The sequence below is a fragment of the Hippopotamus amphibius genome, chromosome 12, assembly GCF_030028045.1.
Source record: "Hippopotamus amphibius kiboko isolate mHipAmp2 chromosome 12, mHipAmp2.hap2, whole genome shotgun sequence".
NCBI lineage: Eukaryota > Metazoa > Chordata > Mammalia > Artiodactyla > Hippopotamidae > Hippopotamus > Hippopotamus amphibius.
In genome coordinates, this window is record NC_080197.1 from 11162527 (window position 1) to 11183112 (window position 20586).

The following is a 20586-nucleotide window of genomic DNA, read 5'->3' on the forward strand; positions in this document are numbered from 1 at the left end:
ACCGCAATGAGAAGCCCATGCACCGCAAAGAAGAGTAGCCCCCGCTCTCAGCAACTAAAGGAAGCCCTCATGCAGCAACAGAGACCCAACACAGCCAATAAGAAAAAAAAAAAAAAGCTTCTCAGACCATTAATGATAAAGGAGTCACTTCTTGGATTTAACATTTGTGAAACTATACATCTCCAGGGCCTTTGCACATGCCATTCCCTCTACCTCCTTGTCATCATTCAGGTCTCTGTTGAAATGTGACTCCCATAGGAGTCACTCTCCCTGACCACTTCTTTCCTTGTTTACTCTATATCCTGTTATAGTTATGTTCTTTCCTACTTGTTTATTTACTACCTGTCTCCGACTAAAATGTAAGCCCATGAGAGCAGGAGCTTGCTTCTTCAGGGATGTATACCCATCCCCAGCACCTATGACAGCATCTGGCACATAGCAGATGCTTAGTAAATGTTTGTTTGATTGAATGAATGGATTGAGTGAATGAATGAATAAGTGAGTGAATGCTTTCCCTGCCACCTTAATGCCCCAAATAATTTAGCTGCCCTTCTACAAGCCCCTTCTGGCCTGGGAGCATCTATCTTGGAAGCCAGACATCTGGCTTGGGTTCAAATTCTAACTTAGTCATTTAACAGCTGAGTTTAGATGAATGGCTTAACCCCTCTCGCCTTCATTTTTCACTTTAATCCAACCTGGTAGAGATTTTGTGGGGATTCAACTAGATAGGAAAATGCCCGAGGCAAAATAGGTGCTTTTTAAAAATATTATAAACTTGCATCCTATTTACTTATTTATATTTATTGAAGCATAGTTGACTTATAAGATTGTGTTAGTTTCAGGGGTACAGCATAGTGATTCAGGTTTTCGTTTTTTGGTGGGTTATTCTGCATATTATATTCCATTATAGATTATGACAATAGGCTCTTTTTAAAAGCTTTCTTTTTCTTTCACAGTCATACCCTTCCAAGTCTGATCACCCTTGCCCTCTTCACCAAGCACCTCAATACCTCCCTCGCACCCGAGCCTGGAGGGCCTTGCAGGTTGCTGGGCCCTCACGCACGCAAAATATTTCCTCTCTCTAAAAGGGCAGAAAAAAAACCTTCCCGGCAACTGGTCGCGCGGTCTGCGGAGCGGGCGTCAGCGGAGGCGTTTGCGCGTGCGCACACGCCTGCGCAGACGAGCCCGGGGAACGGGTGGGGGGTGAAGAAGGGGCCGGCCTTTGAGCGACAGCGACGCAAGATGGCAGCCACCACGGGCTCGGGTGAGCGGGGGCGCCGGACCCGGCCGGCAGAGGGGGGCACGGGCTGGGGCCGGGGGCCGGGGACCCGCGAAGGCCCTTGCTGCGGGCCAGGGCCTCTGCGCTGCCTCTGTCCGCTGGGCTCCGCGGCGGCGACCTGGGCGGCCTGAGTAGGGAGGAGGAGCAGGCGGTGGCCGGAAGCACGGGCGGGGGCCTGAGGGGCCTGTGGGCGGCGCGGCGAGGCCCAGAGGCTCCCCCGGGCGGCGTGAGGGCCCTGCTAAGAGGAAGGGCCGGGGCCCCGCGGCGCTGCAGAGCTGCCAGAGCGGGCGAGGGGCGAGCCCAGAGGCACTCCCGAGGAGACCGGGGCTGGTGGCTCCTTAGGGGAGATCGAGGGGTCCCCTAGACGACGAGGAGGCGCCCCAAAATGGATGAAAGTCCTCTATGGGGTGCTGGGTGTCCGGGCGGGGGGAGGAGCCGTGGCATGTCCGTTTGGCCTGGACTTCAGAGAAGCACCTCGGGATGGGTGAGGGAAGGAAGCAGGATCCTGAGGGGTGCCTGAGAGGATCCCCCATTGGTTAAGGGCATGGGTCCAGTGTTAGTCTGGGGAATTGGGTTAGCTGAGGAACGCTTTAGGTTGATGAGAAAGGGGGAATCTTGGGGTGGCTGCTTTATGGGGGGGATTAAGGACATCTCCGTAGGATACGTGAGAAGGGGAAAGGGATGTCTCAGATTCCAGAGGGATTTCGTTGGAGCAGGGGAAAGTGAAATGACCCCTATTTGAGGAGATAGATGTTAGGTTTTAGGAGGTGAACTCCAAGTAGGGCGGTTAGTGGAATTTTGTGATATTGGGTGAAGAACAGATGAGTTGGGAGCCCTGGAGGTGTCTATCTGGGGAAGGGAGTCCCATTCATTGGGTGAGAGTGGGAAAGGTCAGGTTTCAGAGATGTTCTTTTCACAGGAAGAAAAAATCTTTATTGGGTGAGGGACGTGTACCCTAGGAGTGTCTCTTTTATGGAGACTTTCTTCCCCTCTTTTGGGTATTGGTAACATATGGGGGGTTCAGCTCAGAAGTTCCCCAGCGGCTGGATGAGCATGGGGAGAGGAACAAATGAAATAGGAAGTCTTGGGTGACTGGAGAAGAAAGCTGAGGTGCAGGAGGGAATGAGGGGGCTGCACTTTGGGCCAAGGGGAGTTCTTCCAGGCCCTGGTAGGTAAAGGGAAGCAGCAATTATTTTGAGATTGGATTCCCCACTCTGCACTCGTAAGATGTGCCAGAGGATCAAATCCCGAAGGATCTGTTTCAGAGTTAACACTCACAGTTGGGCATCAGGGGATGGACTCAGATGGCCTTCTGGAGGAGGCAGGGTGACAATTGTCTGGGGAAGGTCCCCCAGAGGGGCCGATGAGGCAAGAGAGTCAGATTCTGGAAGTGGAGGATTTGGGAGTGACAGAGTGTCCCCCTTTTGGTGAGGAGGGTGTCCCCTGAGATGCCTGGCAGTGAAATTGGCCAATGAAGTCCTCCCAGATGTGGTGACAGTAGGTGACCTCTGATGGAAGAAACAAACAGGACTACCAACGTGGGTACTGAAATCCTCCAGAGGTTTAAGACCGCAGCAGCACTGTTAGGAGAGGGTTGGTGACCTAAAGTGAGCAGGGTGAGGGGACTCTGTCTTTTCAGGATGTTACTCCTTTAGTATCCCAAGGAGCCATCTTTGTGTGATTGTTAGGGTGCAAATAGAAGAAATTGGAAGTAGGGGATCTGACTGAAGTCACCGACCACAAGCTGCCTTTTACACTTAAAGCAGTGGGGTCTTCCTGGAGAATAGAGGAAACCACACATCTTTTTCTTAGCTTTGGTTTCAGTTGGAACAGTGCTGAGTCAATTCATTTACCAAGAGACTGCCACAGACATTCTCAGAAGAGAGAGGCTGAGTCAGGCCAGACTGCTGTGGGAAACCTCTCACCAGAATAACAGCCCTGCCAGGTTGCTGTGGGGGTACACTGTGCCCATAGCAGCCCGCGTTATGGTGGGATTGCAACTCAGACCCTTGGCAGTCACTTGAGATTGGCCACCTATAATCTGGTTTAACAGCTACTTAATTCTAACTTCTTGAGGCCCTGCCAGTTGAAGAGTGCTTCATAAATGCTGTGGTGGTCAGATAAAACATCGTCAGCTGCTGTCTAGTGGCATACAAGAGCACTTGGCATGGTTTAGATAACATGGAACAGGTTTTGAGGTGTCCAAAAATGGGCTTCCCAGAACTGCTTTGTTTGTTTATTCAACAGGTATTCATTAAGAATTTGCCATTTCCCATTGTGAATAGTGAACAAGATGGACATAGCCCCTATCCTTGAGGAGCTTCTCTTCAAGTCAGGGAGAAGCCCATTAAAGGAGTAAATAGTTAAGATTTCAGATAGCAGTAAGTGCTGTGAAGGAAGTTGTGTGATGTAGTATCTGGACAGGTGGTCAGGGAAGGCTTTTCCAAGAGGAGGGGGTATTTGAACTGAGACAAATGATGGAAGGAGTCAACAGTGTGTGTCACAGGCACGGGAGGGGAGCACAGTGAGTGGAAAGGCTCTGGCAGGACCAAGCTTGGCATGTTGAAAGAACAAGCTAAAGGCGTCAGTGTGCAAGGGAGGCTTGTTAAAGAGATGAGTTCGAGCGAGATGGCTTTGGATTTTATTTAGTGTGCAGGAAAGCCATTGAACAAGTACCTGGTCTGAAGTAAACATTCAGTAAATATTTGTTGAATGAATGAATGAGAGTCTTAAAAAGAGAGGAATGACAAGATCTGACCTGTGCTCCCAGGCAGTCAGAGGAGTGCAGAGTACTAAGGGAGGAAGCAGAAAGATCATATTTGGGTTAAACTAAAATGAGTGTACAGGCTTCTCTGCTTTCTAACCCTGAGAAGTCTTTCAGGTGTGGTCAGGGGCCCTGAGGCCTTCCTTAGACAGGCTTAGAACAAGCCTCTTGATTAATCTGTGCCCCTGGTTGCCAGGAAACAGCTGTGAAGCCTTTGAGTTCCTGTAAGGGCTGAACTTAGTTTTTTTGTGGTCACTGCTTTTAGCACTTGGCGACAACACTTCCCACCTCCTTTGCTTCTGCAGTGTGTGATTTCCTTATAGATCTTAGAGGGTGGAACTGTAGAAAACCCACCAGAATCCTCAGGATGCTCGTGTTGTGACAGGTGACTTCCTCCTGCCTTGGCCAGGATTGCAGGGCCTCAAAGAGTAGCCCTTGGCTGCCAGATCTTTCCTCTCACCCAGTATCCCACAGACTTCCCTGACAGTTAACCAGAAGCAGAGTGCCAGAAGAGTAAGCCCTTTACATTTTAAATTCGCATACGTTGGAGTGGCCTCATACACACACTCCTTATGAACATTTAACCAAATGGGCAGTGGAGGTTACGTAGTCTTCCATTCCATTCAGAGGTGTTCCCTAGAAAGAGCTGGACCTGGGAGATGAGAACCTATAGTCTCTTAGCTGGTCTCGTTTCCGTGTGTCTCACTGTGTGAGCATCTTGTGCCTGTTGTAGCTAAGTGCCTTTTGTACAACATGGGCCCTGCTTTCAAGAGAACTTCTTCATGTGGTACTCAGCTGGAGAAACAGCAGCCTGCTCTAGCAATGGAAGGGAAACGCTTTGTTGGGGCACTACAATCTATTATTCCTCTTAGGGATTGCCAGGGTTAATGTAATCCTGATTTTCCCCTTCACAATAACTTTAAAACCACCCTCTTCCCCCCACCATATTCTCTTCCTCCCTCCCTCTCTTTCACCTAAAATGTAGCTCTGCAGTAGTTTGATAAGGTAGAATAGAAATATATAGTGGTTTAGAGGTTTCCTAGTACTTTGACTTTCCTGTTATGTCATCTCATCCAACTCTCCACAACTTGGTGAGCTCACCAGGGGAAGTATTGGCCCCACAGTATTCCTAAGGGAGATTGGTGGCTGACTGAGGAGTGGTGACACTCAGATTAGAGCCCAGGGAGTTTTGACTCCAGTTCCTTCCCCAACCTGCTCCAGTACCTTAGGTAGGGAATGGAAAGGCATGAATTTGGGCATGTGCTCTTCCTCAGTCTTGGCCTGTTTAATCTTGATAAGAGAATGGGCTTTAATGAGTAGCTTCTGCCACCTATAGCAGGAACTCTTTTTATAACATCCCCAGCCACTTTTTAGGCATTCCGGATAGTGTGCTGTCTAATGAGAGTGAAGGCCACTTCTTGCTCTTGCTTAAACTTTACACCCGATAACTCAACACTCGTTGGGCTTAGGGCCCCCTCATGTCATGTATAAAGTCAGTCCTTGTCTTCATTTACATGCACACCCTTCAGACTTCTTTTTAAGCTGTGCTTCTAGGGCTGTGTTACACACTGTATTAAATACATCATCTTGCTTCTGACAGCAACGCTTTGAAGCAGATATCTGTTCTGAAGGTGAGGAAACTGAGGCTCAGAGAGGAGAAATGACTTGCCGGAAGCTCAGAGCCAGGGACTTGCAAACCAGCGTACAGAACTGGGACAGCTCTTCTCTAGGACATATGCTCTTGGCCATATTAGCATTTTTCCAGCTCCTGTTGCCTGTTCTCCAGCTAGGCATCTCAAGTTCCTTCAGCCACTGGCAGGTTTGTTGACATTTCTGTCTTGGCGGGTTAGTTCTTTCATGGGTGGATAGTAATGACACCAAGTATGATTCTTTCTTCATCGTCACATTCACCCCGTGCGAGTCCAGTAGATGTAACCCCAAAATAGACGCCAAATCCTCCTTCTCTCCATTGGCATTATTGTCATTCTTGTCCTACCAGAACCACTTTCTCTTGCCTAAAAGACTGCAAAAGCCTCCTGCTTCCAGTCTTGCCCTTTTCTAATCCCTTCTCTATAGAATGATTTTTTACAGACAAGAAAACAGAAACTGCCACCCCCTGCAGAAAGCCCTTCCTGCTACACTTATAATAAAATATATGCATCTCTTTTCTGTGGCCCACATGGCCTTCCGTGGTCTTGGCCTTGCCTACCCCTGACCTCGCTTGATATGCACACCTGTGCTTGTTCTCTTCCCCTTTGGGGAGTGCTCTGCCTGCATGTGACTGCCTGCTTCTCCTTCTTCAGGTCTCAGCTCCCCAGAGAGTCGATCCCTGCCCACCCCTTTCAGTGTAGTCTTCCCACTCATTATCACATCTCTGTTCTCTTCTAAAGTGCTTAACCTTATCTGAAGATTTTTTGTTTGTTTGTTTGGTTTTCCCCATATTTTCTGTGATTCTACAGTAGGGGAGGATTCTGTCTTGTTCTCTGCTATGTCCCTAGCACCCACATAGTCCCTGACATATAGTAGATGCTCAATAAATATTGGATGTTGCAATGAATTAATGCAGGGTCTCATCTTGATATAGCCAAATATATAAATTTGACATATATGAAGAAACAATGTATCTGATAAGGCAGAAGCAAAAGTGCCTGTTCAGCTTTTCAAAAAGGAAAGCGCTTGTCCTGATTAGTTAGTATTTATAGAGGGACTTTAGCATAGAATTAACTAGTTAGTATTTATAGAAGGACTTTAGCATAGAATTAACTCTGTTCTCTCCTTCCCTAACTGTCCTGAGACACCACACCTTCTTCTTCTTCTTCTTCTCCTCCTCCTCCTCCTCCTCCTCTTCCTCCTCCCCCTCCTTCCCCTTCCTCCTGCATTGGGTCTTCATTGCTGTGAGGGCTTTCTCTAGTTGTGGCAAGCAGGGGCTGCTCTTCATTGAGGTGCACGGTCTTCTCATTGCCGTGGCTTCTCTTGTTACAGAGCATGAGCTCTAGGCACGCGGGCTTAGTTGCTCCGTGGCATGTGGGATCTTCCCACAGACCAGGGATCGAACCCATGTCTCCTGCATTGGCAGGCAGATTCTTAACCACTCCACCACTAGGGAAATCCCCACACCTTATTCTTTGTCTCCACCCCTTTCAGAGAAAATTTGATCTTTGGCCTTGGTCACCCTCGGAGCAGAGACGCACAGGGTGTTGCATTTTGTCACCAGCTGCTGTTGTCACATTGTCTGGACTGTAAAGAATAATAGATTGCTAGTGTTTCTTCCCCCAGATCAGTGATTCTCAAACTAGTAGGGCTTGTTAGATTGCTGGGCTCCACCCTCAGTTTCAGATTCAGTAGTTCTGTGGTGTAGTGTAGTGTTCTGGTGTATGGCCTGAGAATTCACATTTCTAGTGTGTTCCCAGGTGATGTGCAGCCTGCAGGTCTGGGGACCATACATGGAGAATCATTGTTGTAGAGAAGAAATATGCTCCTCTGGACAGGCCGTAACTAGGCACCCAGACTGCACTGTACTTGCCAGTTGCTCAGAAACAAAAGTTACCTGCCCCTGACTTTATGTCACTCTTCAGGAACATTTAATCCAGGTGCATCACCTTCCAGGCCTCCTTATTTTCAAAATGGTAGCAGCACACCAGACTCCTAGCTCAATTCACTATCTTCCCTGAATGGGCAACCAAACCAGTTTCAACTAGCAGCTTTCTTTCCAGGAGAAACCTGTGAGGCCCTGCCATTTTAAATCAAGACCCATGCCAGGCCAGGGTTTTCCAAGATTGGCATGCTGTAGTAGCCGCTGCTTTGATTTCCCCCAAATCATGGTTTTCCCAAAAAGATGTTTAAAAGGGCTTCAAAATTCTTTTTGTACCACAAATATTTTAACATATTGCTGTTTCAAATTACTGCGTTAAATGTTTTACTAGGGCATGGTGTAAAACCCTATCAAATATTCATGCTTTTTTAACCTGGTTGTCATATTTTCTTTGTAATATCCTGCAGCTGCTGACTTTTCAGTTTATATTTAGCCAAGAGAATAACTGGCTGACTTTTGATACTGACACAGATCCAGGAAAAATCCTTCTGGAAAGAAGAATTCTGAAGTAACAGGAACAAGTGTTTTCTTTTTAAAAATCTTGGATTACTGTGTTATTTTAGCACCTTGGTAAAGTTATGTTAACATTTTCATAGTTAACCTTTTAATAGTTATAGTTTATTAAGATTAACAAGAGTCCATTTTTACATCCTCTATATTGTCTCTTGAAGCTGTTCCTTCAGCTGCCTTTCAGGTGTCAGATTAACACAGACGTTTTAGGAATCTTAAAATTTAGATTGATTCAGTGGATTAAAATGCCACAGGAAGAAAATATGTTAGAGTGTTACTGAGTTTTTCTGATCTGTTATGCTTCTGGTTTTTGACACATATGGATTTAATTTTCAATATATTCACTGAAATCTTTTGTTTAAATTAATGTATCTTGATTTTGACTTTATTCTCTCCATTTGGGATGGGATGAAGTCCTCCCTGTGACTGATACACTCACAAGGTCTACAGGATCTCCGAACTCCACCAGTATTTGGATTTATGTCCTGGGGTAGCCCTGAGGTTCTAGAACAAGGGTGTGGTCAGGCCATGTGGAATTAATTGCTCTTGCTTTGTAGAAAATATTGATGTATTAACTGTGTATGCAGTTTCTAAATGGTTTGAAATGTCAGTAACATGCTTTTATATATATTTTATGAAACAAAGTTCAGTTTGTAATGAAGAATCCTTGACTTGTGTGGTTTGGGGGAAAAATAGTTTTCCCTCATCTTAAAAAAGTCTTGATCATACTTCATTAAAAAATAAGACTACTTATCAAATTTTAATTATCTCAAAATAAAGAACCTTAGGTATCTCAGTTATATGGTATTGGTGTCCAGTATTTTGGCCACAGTAGGCCATATTAGAGGTTACAGTAGGGAAGGAAGAGGTACTGCCTTTTCTTCAATCAGGAAACAATTATTGAGTACCATTACATGCCAGGGAGCATACCAGGTTCTGGGGAGGTAGAACTGAATGAGTCACAACTCTAACTTGAGAAGCTCCAAGAGTGAGTCAGACAATAAAAAAGAAAGAAAATGAAATTTAAAGAAAAAGAAAAGGTACAGCACAGACATGTGAAGGTAAAGAACCTGGGGTGGGGGGGTGGGGGGCGCTCGGAGGACCTCTGAAGACTGCCCAGCTCCTAATTGAAAGTTCGTGTTTCTTCTTAAGATCATCGTATTCAAAATTTAATGTGTCACTTTTCTTGGGCTATTTAAGATCCATACTAAGCCCCTTTGATAATCTTTATTAGACTCCCTTTTAATAGTGCTGTGAATGTTTCCCTGCTGTGTTTCCAGAAATAAACCAGAGTTAGAATTTTGTGACATCGCACATTATTCATTCTGAAATACCATCCCTAGCTAACACCCAGCCACCCATTCATTCATTCAGCAAGCATTTGAGTACATACTTTGTCAAAGCACTCTTTGACGTATTGGAAATTCAGCAGTGAACAAAACAGTTTTACTCTGAGGGAGTTTATGTTCACATGGGAGAGACAGACAATAAACAGCTAATGAAGTGGAAATGAATACTGTACATTTAAAATGTCAAATGGTAATGATGCTGTGAAGAAAAATAAAGCAAGGTAAGGGAATGGAAAGTTGGATCTTAGATGAAGAATAAGGGAGCCAGCTGGCCATTCCCAGCTCTGGGACAGAGAATTCTGGGGTGAGGGAACATCAGATGCAAAAGCAGAGTCAGGTTGGCTATTCAGGGACTTCAAGAAGGATGGGATGGCTGAAGGAGAGTGGGGGAGCAAGGGAAAGGGTGGCAGGAAATGATGTTGCAGAAGCAGGTGGGGCTCTGCAGATGAGATAAGGATTTTGGATGCTAGTTGTTAGGGGAAGCCAGTTGGAGGGCTTTGAGAAGGGGGGAGTGATGGGCTCTGACTTATCTTTAAAAGGCTCACTGTGGAAAATAGCTTGTAGGCAGAAACCAGGTAGACCAAGAAACCAGTCAGGCAGCTGAGGCGGCTTGGGCTACAGTGGTTGCAGTGGGGATGGTGAAGATGATCGCGTTTGCGATATATTTGGAAATGGGTTAGATATGGGGTGTAAGGAAAGATTTCTTATCATAACTCCAAGTTTTCTAGCCAGAGAAATCTGTGCCATATACTGATATGGAAGAGTGGGTGCTTTTTGTTTTTTGAGGAGTGCAGGGGAGTTTTGTTTGGAGTTGTTTTAAATTGGAGAGGCCTGTTAGGCATCTAAATGGAGATGTCTAGCAGGCAGTTAATGGGAGATATCAATTGGAGAGTTATTAGCGTCTTGGTCTGGGTAAAATCACTTGTGGAGTAGACAGAAGAGCAGCCATCAGTGGGCTGTGCCCTGAGGCCTGGCAGCCAGTGTTTGAAGGTCAAAAGGTGTGGCCGATGATCAGCGAGTGAGGTAGAAAGAGAGCCTGAGGCTAAGGGAAGAGAATTATAGGAGGAGGGTGCGGCTGAGAGCTCCGGGAACTTGAGGTGGGAACTGAGAGTTGACCACAGAATTTGGCTAGAGGGTGCTGCTTGGTGCCCCTGAGGAGAGCAGTTTGGGTGAGTGACTAGCTAGGAAAGGCTGATTGGAGTAGGTGCAAGTAAGGTGAAGAATTGCAGACAAGGAGTCTAGACAGCCCTTTTTGAGATTTTTTGCTAAAAATGAGCAGAGAAATGAGGTACCTAGAAGAGCACATGGGATCAAGTGAGGGATTTTTGTTTTTTATACTGTGATGGATAATACAGTGCTGATGAAGGTGATCCAGTCTCTGTGCCAGGTAGGACACAGAGTGCTTCTTTATAGGTTTTACCTCATAGGTTCTTCCTCACCACTTGTAAGAGGCAAGGAGTGTCAGGATCCCTGTCATGCTGAGGGTCAAGGTAGCTTGCACAGTCACCCAGCTAGATTGCCAGAAAGTTGTGGAGCATGGACTTGAGCCTAGATCCGTGCTCTTAATCCTCTGCTGAGAGATTATAGGATTTTCTCTAAAGTATATTCCGATTCTTATTTGTGGGAGGTAATTTCACCATTACTGTGACCAGCCTTTTTAAAATAGAGTGGTCAACCAGGTATCCTTACATTTGTGATTCTACTTCCATGGCATCTAAAGGTCATTCATGTGAGTATACACATGCGGGGAAGCATGGGTTGACTTTGTGTTTATCATTTATAAAATGGACTGTGCCTACCTTTTTATCCTTTGCTCAGTTTTTTAATTTTTCAACACATATTTAATTAAAGCCTACCATATAGAGGCCAGTTGTTTTAATGGGTTTTTTTGTAAAAATGGGAACCATCACCACAGTCATGCAAATTAACACGTGCTACCTTAAACCTCTTAACATCCCACCTACCTCAGCCTATAAGAAGTTCCATAATCTGTTCTGTTGTCACAGTATTTGCTTTAAGCAAGTGCTTCTGGCTTTGTATCCTGAGATGTTAGTAGTAGCACATCCCTAACTTGGCCTCTAATCCTTCAGCTCATCCTGAACATAAGGTGGGAAATTTGCCTTATCTCTTGTCCTGCTCTGAGTCTTTTGCAGCTCCCCACTAATTACCCTCAGGATAAAGTCCAGTCTCTCTTAGTAACATGGCCCTACCTCCTTACCTTTCATCAAATTCGGAGGGGTCCATGACCTCTCAAAGGTTAAGAAACATTGCGCTATGATTATATTTCTCTCATAAGTTTTAACAGCTTTGTTTTATTGAACTTTGTATCTGTATATCTTGTTTCCATAGTGAGCTTTTATGCTCTGATTGGGAGGCTCCCGTTTTCATTTCTTTCATAGCCCCTGTAAGGTCTAGCATGGTGTTGGGTAAGTGTTTGATAATTATTGTACTGAAAGAAGGTGTGTGTACATATGTATTAATAACAAATTTATGGGAGGGAAATTTTGACAAACAGGTAAAAAGCCTAGCTAACTTTTAAGAAAATTGCAGCCCTGAAATATGTGGATTTTGCTTTTAAACATGGAATGAGCTCGGTTTTACACACATTAAACATGGTGAACCCTAGATGGTTCCTTACTACATAGAGTTCTGTATACCAGCTAACCAGGTGCTAGTCAGCCACTTGTATTTAAATATCAGAAAAAGCTAAATGAATCACTGCATAGTTTGTAAACTTTTGCAATTTCTTATTTCTACTAGCTGTTATTATTCCCCAGACTTCGATTTTAATCAATTTTTGAGTGAAAATAAAAGTTTGTGGCTTAGGAAAAATGAATTTAAAACTAGCGGGCCTCTTTAAAAACTATCCACTTTGTGGACTTAAATTCTTCAAGATTTAGCTAAATAAAGGTTAACTGAGTATTTAACTGACAATGCCAGATTACAGCGTTTATCAGTCTTTCCTTACCCTTACCCTCAGAGGGTTTAAAATATCCCCTGAGCTAAATTTAGGATGTTAGGGCTCAGAGGGATTTTTGAGAACAATTAGGTGACCTCAGATGTTGCAAAATGGTGGTCCCTAAGCAGAATCTGACCCACAGACATTTGGCCAGAGCAAAGGAGTGACTGTCCCTTTTAGACAGGAAGACTTGTATTCTCCAGCTCACTTCAGTTCTTAAACTTCCTGTTGTTTTGAGCCAGACAGTAAAGAAATTTGCAAAGCCATACCACTCTTCTCACTAATTTAATTTTCTTCTTTGGAAAATATAGTTGTGTGTTATTTATCTTAACACATAGTGGTTCATTGTGGTTAGTCGTAAATGAATGAAATATTTTTATAATTTCTCAGTTTTAATTTTCTAATTTGGTAAATATCAATTGCTGTATCCCATGTAAACAAAGGCGCTTTGAACTCCTCAGTAATTTTTAAGAGTGTAAAAAGGTCTTGAGACCAAAAAAGCTGAGAACTGCTATTCAAATGGAATAAATGCTTATTGTAATTAATCAGTATATAGTACAATTATTCTGATATTTATATGTACATTCCAACTCCTGCTTGGAATATTTCTCGACTGCTTGGCCAGTCCAGAGTTTTTCTTTTATTAAGCTGTTTTGATGCCTGTTTTATAATTGAATCAAATTGAATCATCCTGTAACATCAATATGGAAGTAACAACAAAAAGCTGACTTTGTCCTCTGGTGCTCAGTTACTGTTCCAGATACTAACCTAAAATAAGTTTAACTCACTCATTTTTTGTTGTTGTTCAGTTGTGTATATGGGCTTTGCATGCTTTGTTTTTAAGTAATTGAATGTCTAATCCAATGGAAATACCTGTTGGAAGTACAAGATTCATTACTAATATAATATTTTCCCCTACTTCACAAGTAAAAAAAAAATCAAGCATCGGAAAGATATAACTTTAATTCACTACCTGTTTTGAAGCTAGTAGCAATGAGCTTGTGATATTTGGATTAAGATTTACAAATCAGGGGGACTTCCCTGGTGATCCAGCAGTTAAGACTCTGCGCTTCCAATGTGGGGGGCGCGGGTTCGGTCCCTGGTTGGGGAACTACAGTCCCACATACCGCAACGCATGGCCAAAATATTTAAAACCTGAAATAATTAATCCAACCTGACTTAAAGATCTGACAAAAAATAGCACATTCTTGGGAATTCCCTGGTGATTCAGTGGTTAGGACTTGGCGTTTTCACTGCTGGGACCCAGGGTTCCATTCCTGGTTGGAGAGCTAAGATCCTGCAAGCCACGGAGCAACCAAAAAAAAAAAAGCTCATATCTTGCCAAAAAGAGCAACTTGAAATAGAGGTTACATATATAACTTCATTCAATAATGAAGGGCTTAGCCATGGGAGCTGTTGTATTGATACTTTGCTGTTGATCATTGGACTTGAACAGGTTTTGGTAACACTAAAAAACAGACCGCTTAAAGTTAGTCACTTAGGGCATACCATTAAGTGAGATTCCCACTCTCAGAAAATCCTTGATCCTTATTTCAATCAGGTGTCATATAACTGAAGCCCTGGAGAAGGTGAGGGAGCATGACCGACTTATCTGAGGGAAGAGTGTTCAGGCAAAGCGAATAGCAAGTGCAGTTTGGTTGACGTGGTTCCTAAGTGTTTTGTTGATCAAATAACACAATCATGGTTTTTTTGAAAAATCAAAATATGGAAAGTGGGTTGGAATCACCATAATCCTTGTACCCAGAGATAACCACTGTCACCATCTTAGTCTCCATCCTTTCCTGGTTTCTTAAGATGTCACTTAGCATATGTGTTAGTTTACTAGGGCTGCCATAACAGAATACCACAGACTGGGTGGCTTAAACAGTGGAAATTCAGAATTCTGGAGGCTGGAAGCTCAAGATCAAGGTATCAGCAGATTTGATATCTTTTGGCTTGTAGGCCTTCTCACTGGGTCCTTACATGGTTTTTACTCCGTACAAATATGCATACCTGTTGTTCCCTCTTCTAGTAAGAACACCAGTCAGATTGGATTAAAGCCCACCCTAATGGCCTCATTTTAACTTAAGCACATCTTTAAAGGCTCTGTTTCCAAACGTAGTCACAGTCACGTTCTGAGATGCTGGGGGTTAGGGCTTCAACATATGAATTTGAGGGGACACAATTCAGCCCTTTACACCATCTGTGAACAAGTACCTCGGATATTTATCAGTCTTCCTATCAGTACAGTTCCGTGCTATTTGGAATTCATTGTTATTTGTGCAGGCTTATAAATTAACCAGTAGTAATGCACAGTGATTTTGTTTTCCCCTAAACCAAATTAGGATTATTAAAGATTTAACTCTTTCTAAACAAAAGACATTGTATTGTCTGGATTTTTGCTTATAATATCACAAACATCCTTCAATTTCATGTTTGCTGAAGGAGACGTAATCCAGTATAATTGAATAATCCAGCTGGCTCTTCTGTAGATGAAAAATGCCAGTGTTTTCCAAATGGACCATTCAAGAACGCTTTCAGGTTTTTCCTGTTCCCGTTCAAGTACCATCTGTGCTATTTAAAATTTTTCTTCAGTCAGCTGACTCTTTTGCTTATATTTATTTTAAAAGGAAAATTTCAACATAATCATAAGTGGGAAATTAGTATAATATTACTTGTCCTAAATAAGTTATTCTTAAAAATAACTACATGACTGTAAAATGAAGTGTTCACTGGTGTACCACCTAAAAAAAAGCCTGGGAGCCATAGCTGACTCCTCTTTCTCCCACGTTTCATAGGCAACCTGACAGCAAATCTTAGCAGCTCAGACCACTGAAACATCTAAAACTGCTACTTCTTACCCCCTTTGCTGCTGTCACCCTCGTCCTTCACTGCTAACACGTATGATCTTTTGCTGGGATTATTGCAGTAGCCTTCTAGCTGTTTCTGCCCTAGCTCTCTTCGCTGTATTCTTTATACAGCAGCCAGAGGGATCCTGTTAAAAACAAGTCAGATCCTGTCATTCCTCTATTCAGAACTGCAGTGGCTTTTTAACAGTTGAAGTCCCTAATTTCCTACTGTTCTTCCGTCTCACTGATTTGGTTTTAGCTGAATTGGTATTTTGCTGTTCTTTGACACTCTGGACAAGGCTGTACTTCAGGGCCTTTGCACCTGCTGTTTCCTCTGCCTGGAAGACTCTTCCCCTATGTCATGTTCCCTGTTTAAAATTGTAACTCCCCCACCAGTACTCTCTGCTCCAGAACACCACCATCTGTCATACTACATAATCTGCATAATTTGTATGTTTCCTTCTAGAATGTAAGCTCCATGAGGGCAGGCATTTTTGTCTTGTGCATAGCTTATTTCCCGGTACCTAGAAAAGTGTCTGGTTTCCTCAGATAGTCCAGTTGAATTAATAGTAACGTGTGCCACACTTTGGGAAATATGAGGTGTACTGAGAACACCTCCCACAGTCTTGAGTCCCTCCAGTGGGTCTTTCTTCATAATCATATGTTAAGTGCTGCTTGGCTCTGAGAGTCTGGCCAGTAAAGACAGCTTGGGGGCTCAGTAAAGAAAGCTTATAACTTGGCTGGATCCTGAGTTTTTTCCTGAGGAAATAGTCTAAATGCCAGGGGAAGAGGGGAGTGGGGTGGTGGTAGGCAGGACTGGTTGGGAGAATAACATCCCCATCTGGCCACAGTACCTAGACTATTCTGGAAGACACTCAGAAGTGATGCAAGCCTCAGCCTGAACTCGGGTGCAGTGGCATGAACCTGTGAGATGTTTGTGTGCTTGCTCCCATGAGCTACCTGCCAGGCTTTGGGATTTTTGGAAACAGGTAAAGCAGAGAACTGGCTACCCTCTTTTAGCTTTTTCACACGTTAAGAGAGAAACTATGACTTAAATATTTGAAATTTTTCATCCTTGCCGCCTTCTGTTGACTCAGTTGATCAAGAGGAGACCGTTGCTTTGTGATAGGGCCAGGGCAGCTGTTCCTCCTAAGGTAGTTTGAGAGTCATTCCAATAAATGAGCACACGCTTAGACTCAGAAATGTAGAATAAGAACAGAACAAAAGAAAGCGCCTCTTTTCTTCCAATGCGCTTTTGTTAGCACTTTATCAGTGGTTTTCATCTCAAACTAGTGGGCCCAAATTAATCAACATTTCAACTTGTAAACCCTGTATGAAGTTTGTCAGAGCTCCAGGGGTGGGGGTGGGGTGTCTTTCCAGATTTGGTCATTTAGCCCTGGTGTAGTCATCACTTCACCTGTAACAACGCACGTGCCCCTTCCTTCTGGTTGTGCTGGTCAATACAGATAGCTTCGTAAGCCGCAAGCTTGAGGTACGACAACTTACAGCAGTTTTTTGCATGTCAGCATCTTTATTCTCAGGTAGTGGTAATGAGCAGCTAGCTCTAGGCTTACGAGTTCCCCTGGAGTTGCTAGTATCTTGAATTTCTTTCCATTTATTTTAGGAGTAAAAGTCCCTCGCAATTTCCGACTGTTGGAAGAACTCGAAGAAGGCCAGAAAGGAGTAGGAGATGGCACAGTTAGCTGGGGTCTAGAAGATGACGAAGACATGACACTTACAAGATGGACAGGGATGATAATTGGGCCTCCAAGAGTAAGCGTCGAGCTACGGCTATAAATGTCAATGTCTTAAATTCACTGTGCCTCCTTTTAAAAAATATTAGTCTTATCATGGAACAAGCTCACCAATGGTATATTATCTGAAATGTGGCTATTCTTTTTTGACCAGTTTCAGTTTATATATTTGAACCTCCTCTGATGCTGTTTAATCCCTCTAAATGGTAAGCAAAAACCTGTTTAGACTCATAGTGTGAATTTACATGACACTGTAGACAGTGAGGTTTGAGGTAATTGTACCCTCAGATGTAGTTTAGAACAAACTCATGGGCTTATCAAATAACAAGCCTCCAGATACAGCCAGCATTCCTGAAGACAGTATCCAGCTGAACTTGGGAAAACCTTCACGGTTGTGGTTTTTATTCATTGTTTCCCAGTCCTGCTGTGCGTCTGTATCCTAATTCATTGGGCCATTCAGCAAAGGGTTATTCCCTGTCTGGTCTGCTCTGGTCTGTTCCAGGCACTGTAGGGCCCAGAGATCTTTGCAAAGAAGACGAAGACAATGGGGATGGGGGATGTGACCTCTCATTTTAAAATTTTTTTAAAATTTATTTTTGTTTTTTTGTGACCTTTCTTTCAGAGCTTTGTGATTTGCGAGTGATCCCAGTCTTCATAATGCCAGCTAACCTTTTTTTATGGCACATAGTAAACCCCCTAGAAATGCCATTTAATTCTCACAAGAGCCTGTTGTAAGGTGCTGCTGTTGTGTGGTTGCATTCCATTTTACAGATGAGGGAGCAGACTCGGAGAAGTCATGTTACTTGCCCAGAGTCGCATAGCTGGTAATTCCCAAACCAGGTCTCACTCCAGAGCCTGTGCTGCTAACCAGTATGCTGTATTGTCTCTTTCCTATTTATATTTTGAGTTTTCGTCTATTCTCATTATAGAATTATCTGGTGTTAAGTAGTGATTTGATGTAGGAGTGAAGAAATAGATGCCAATAAAGTGACACTTGTTTCAGCCAAGCAGGAGGAGATTCTGCCTAAGTGTAGCAGGCCTTTCCTGTGTCTGCTTGTGCTTAAGGCTGATGGTGTTCAGTCATTGTCTTCATGTTGTGCGAGGCTCTGCGCTAGCTCTGTGGGAGATAGAAGGACACATGGGATGTGGCCCTGGCTCAAAAAAGGAAGTGTGGTGCTGACTCTGTTAGGACCATCTCATGTTCATCTTAGACTGTCATAGACACTCATGGTGAGTGACTGGCTTTGCTATTTAATGTTACTTTTTGAGTCATTTTTGTGATCCTATAGTTTTGTTTGGGGGGGATTTAAAAAATATTCAATCTGTTTTTATGCATTTCTTGATCTTTTTTTATTCTGTGAAAATCAGGGTTTTCTGAATCTATTAAATACTGGGAAGGACCTGGTCTAGAAGGCTTGTTTCTTCATATAGATCATTTCTTGCTGTCACTGAAAGTCTGCTGTGTAGTGATGGCTTCCTTCACTGCATTCTTATCCTCCTAAGAATGGTTTAGGTTTTTTGAAGTTGAGAACTATTCTTCCCTCCTCTTTACTCTCCAGAGTACCTAGAAATGACTCAGAATGGGATAGTTGTTCAATAGACTTGTTAATCAACAGACCAGCTTTCAGGTTCTAACAATCTAAGAATGAACCAGTGTACAACATTGTGAATACACTGAATACTACTGAATTATATACTTAAACAAACAAATGAACAAATAAAATGAACACTAATTTCTGTTGAAAATATCCTATTCCACCTAAAACACTTCGGACTACCCTGAGTTTCAGTTTGCCTCTTTCCAAAGGGGGCTAATTATTAATGAATAGCTACAGTATGCAAGGTACTTTCCATATATCCTTCACATCCTTTTTTTTTTCTTAATTGAGACATAATTCACAAATCATAGAATTCATTTACCATACAATATACTTTTAAAGTGTACAGTTCAGTGGTTTTTATTATATTCAGAATTGTGCAGCCATCACTAATTTCAGAGCATTTTCATTACCAGAAAGAAACCCTGTACCCTTTGGCAGTCACTCCCGTTCTGCCCCCTACCCCCTTACTCCTCACCCTTGAAAATCACTGATTGACTTTCTGTATCTATTAATTTGCCTGTTCTGGACATTTTATGTAATTGGAATTAATATGTGGTCTTTTGTGACTGGCTTTTACGTAGCATAATTTTTCAAGATTCATTCATGTTATAGCACTTATCAGTAGTTCCTTTTATGGCTGAATAATATTCTTTTGTATAACATATTTTGTTTATTCGTTAATTAACTGACGGACATTTGGATTTTTTCCACTTTTTGCATATTATGAATAATACTGCTATGAACATTTGTGTGTGCAGGTTTTTATGTGAACAGATGTTTTCAGTCCTCTTAAGTATATACATAGGAGTGGAATTGTTGGATCATATGATAACTCTGTTTAACACTTTAAACAACTGCCAAACTATTTTCCAAAGTGGCTGCACCACTTTACATTCCCACCAGCAGTGCATGAGGGTATCAGTTTCTCTGTACCCTCACCAATACTTGTTATTGTCTGTCTTTTTACCCATATAATTTCTATTGCCCTGGCTCCCCAAGGTTAAAAGCAAAGTCATAAAAGGAAATAGCTGCTTCTAGGTGCTTCCTGTGACCAATCTATTTTTTGGTTAACATACAAGGTATATGCTGTGCATCTGGAATATCAACCTAATTATTAAAGCATCTAAATAGAGCACTAACTCATCTCCCTATTGTATTTTTGTTATTGTATTACTCAGAATCCTCCACCAGTATGTAAAAGGCGTATAGCATAGGATCCAGCAATTCTGCTAGGCATTTACTAATTTTTTCTTGAATGTGTTGCCCAAAAGCCTGTATGTACAAAATTATTTCATGCAGTGTTTTCAGTAGTAGGAAAATATTGGAAACCACCTCAGTGTCTTTCAGTAGACCATATTATGTACTGTTTAGCTTTTCAAAAGAATGAGACAGATTTATACGTGCTGAAATGGAGTGATCTCCATGATATTTAAGTGAAAAAAGGTACAAAGCAGTAAACAGAATATTCTGTCACTTGGGGTGGGGGTGGGTGAGGGAAGAGAAGGAGGTCATGCATATACTTGTGCCTTTGTGTGCTTAGAATACTTTTGGAAAACATAAAAGAAGCTGATGACAGTGGTCGCCTTCTTCAAAAGGAATTGCTGGCTCGGGCCAGGATGGAAAGGAGACTTATTTTTCACTGTATATTTTTGTACTCTTTGAATGTGCTTTAATCATATGTGTGTGTGTGTTAGCCATTTGAAAAAATATATATGTATTTACATATATTTCCAATATATATAATATATGTATATATATTTTTTCAATATATGTATTCAGTATATTTTTTTCAATATGTATAGTGTGTGTGTGTGTGTGTGTGTGTGTGTGTGTTTAAAGCAAGTCCTCCAAACCTAAAAGTAAAGCTTCGCATCCAAGTGCCCCTTGCAAACGTCTGACTGTCCACAGCATTAGATGTGGAGTATTTCT

The 20586-nt window shown here is 42.8% G+C and overlaps 1 protein-coding gene across 2 annotated transcripts in view; it reads left to right on the top strand.

The window, feature by feature from the left end:
* Nucleotides 1–1183: 1183 nt before the first annotated feature.
* The window catches only part of UBE2V1 (ubiquitin conjugating enzyme E2 V1), a 29271-nt gene continuing 9868 nt past the window's right edge, over nt 1184–20586 (top strand). Inside the window, exons 1-2 of one of the 2 annotated variants that reach the window (XM_057701468.1) lie at nt 1184–1264; nt 16927–17075. In XM_057701468.1, the coding sequence (XP_057557451.1) occupies nt 1243–1264; nt 16927–17075 (171 nt within the window). In that variant the 5' untranslated portion in view covers nt 1184–1242. Of the gene's footprint in view, nt 1265–5648; nt 5863–16926; nt 17076–20586 lie in introns of those variants that run through there. The other variant, XM_057701469.1, reaches the window with a different exon arrangement.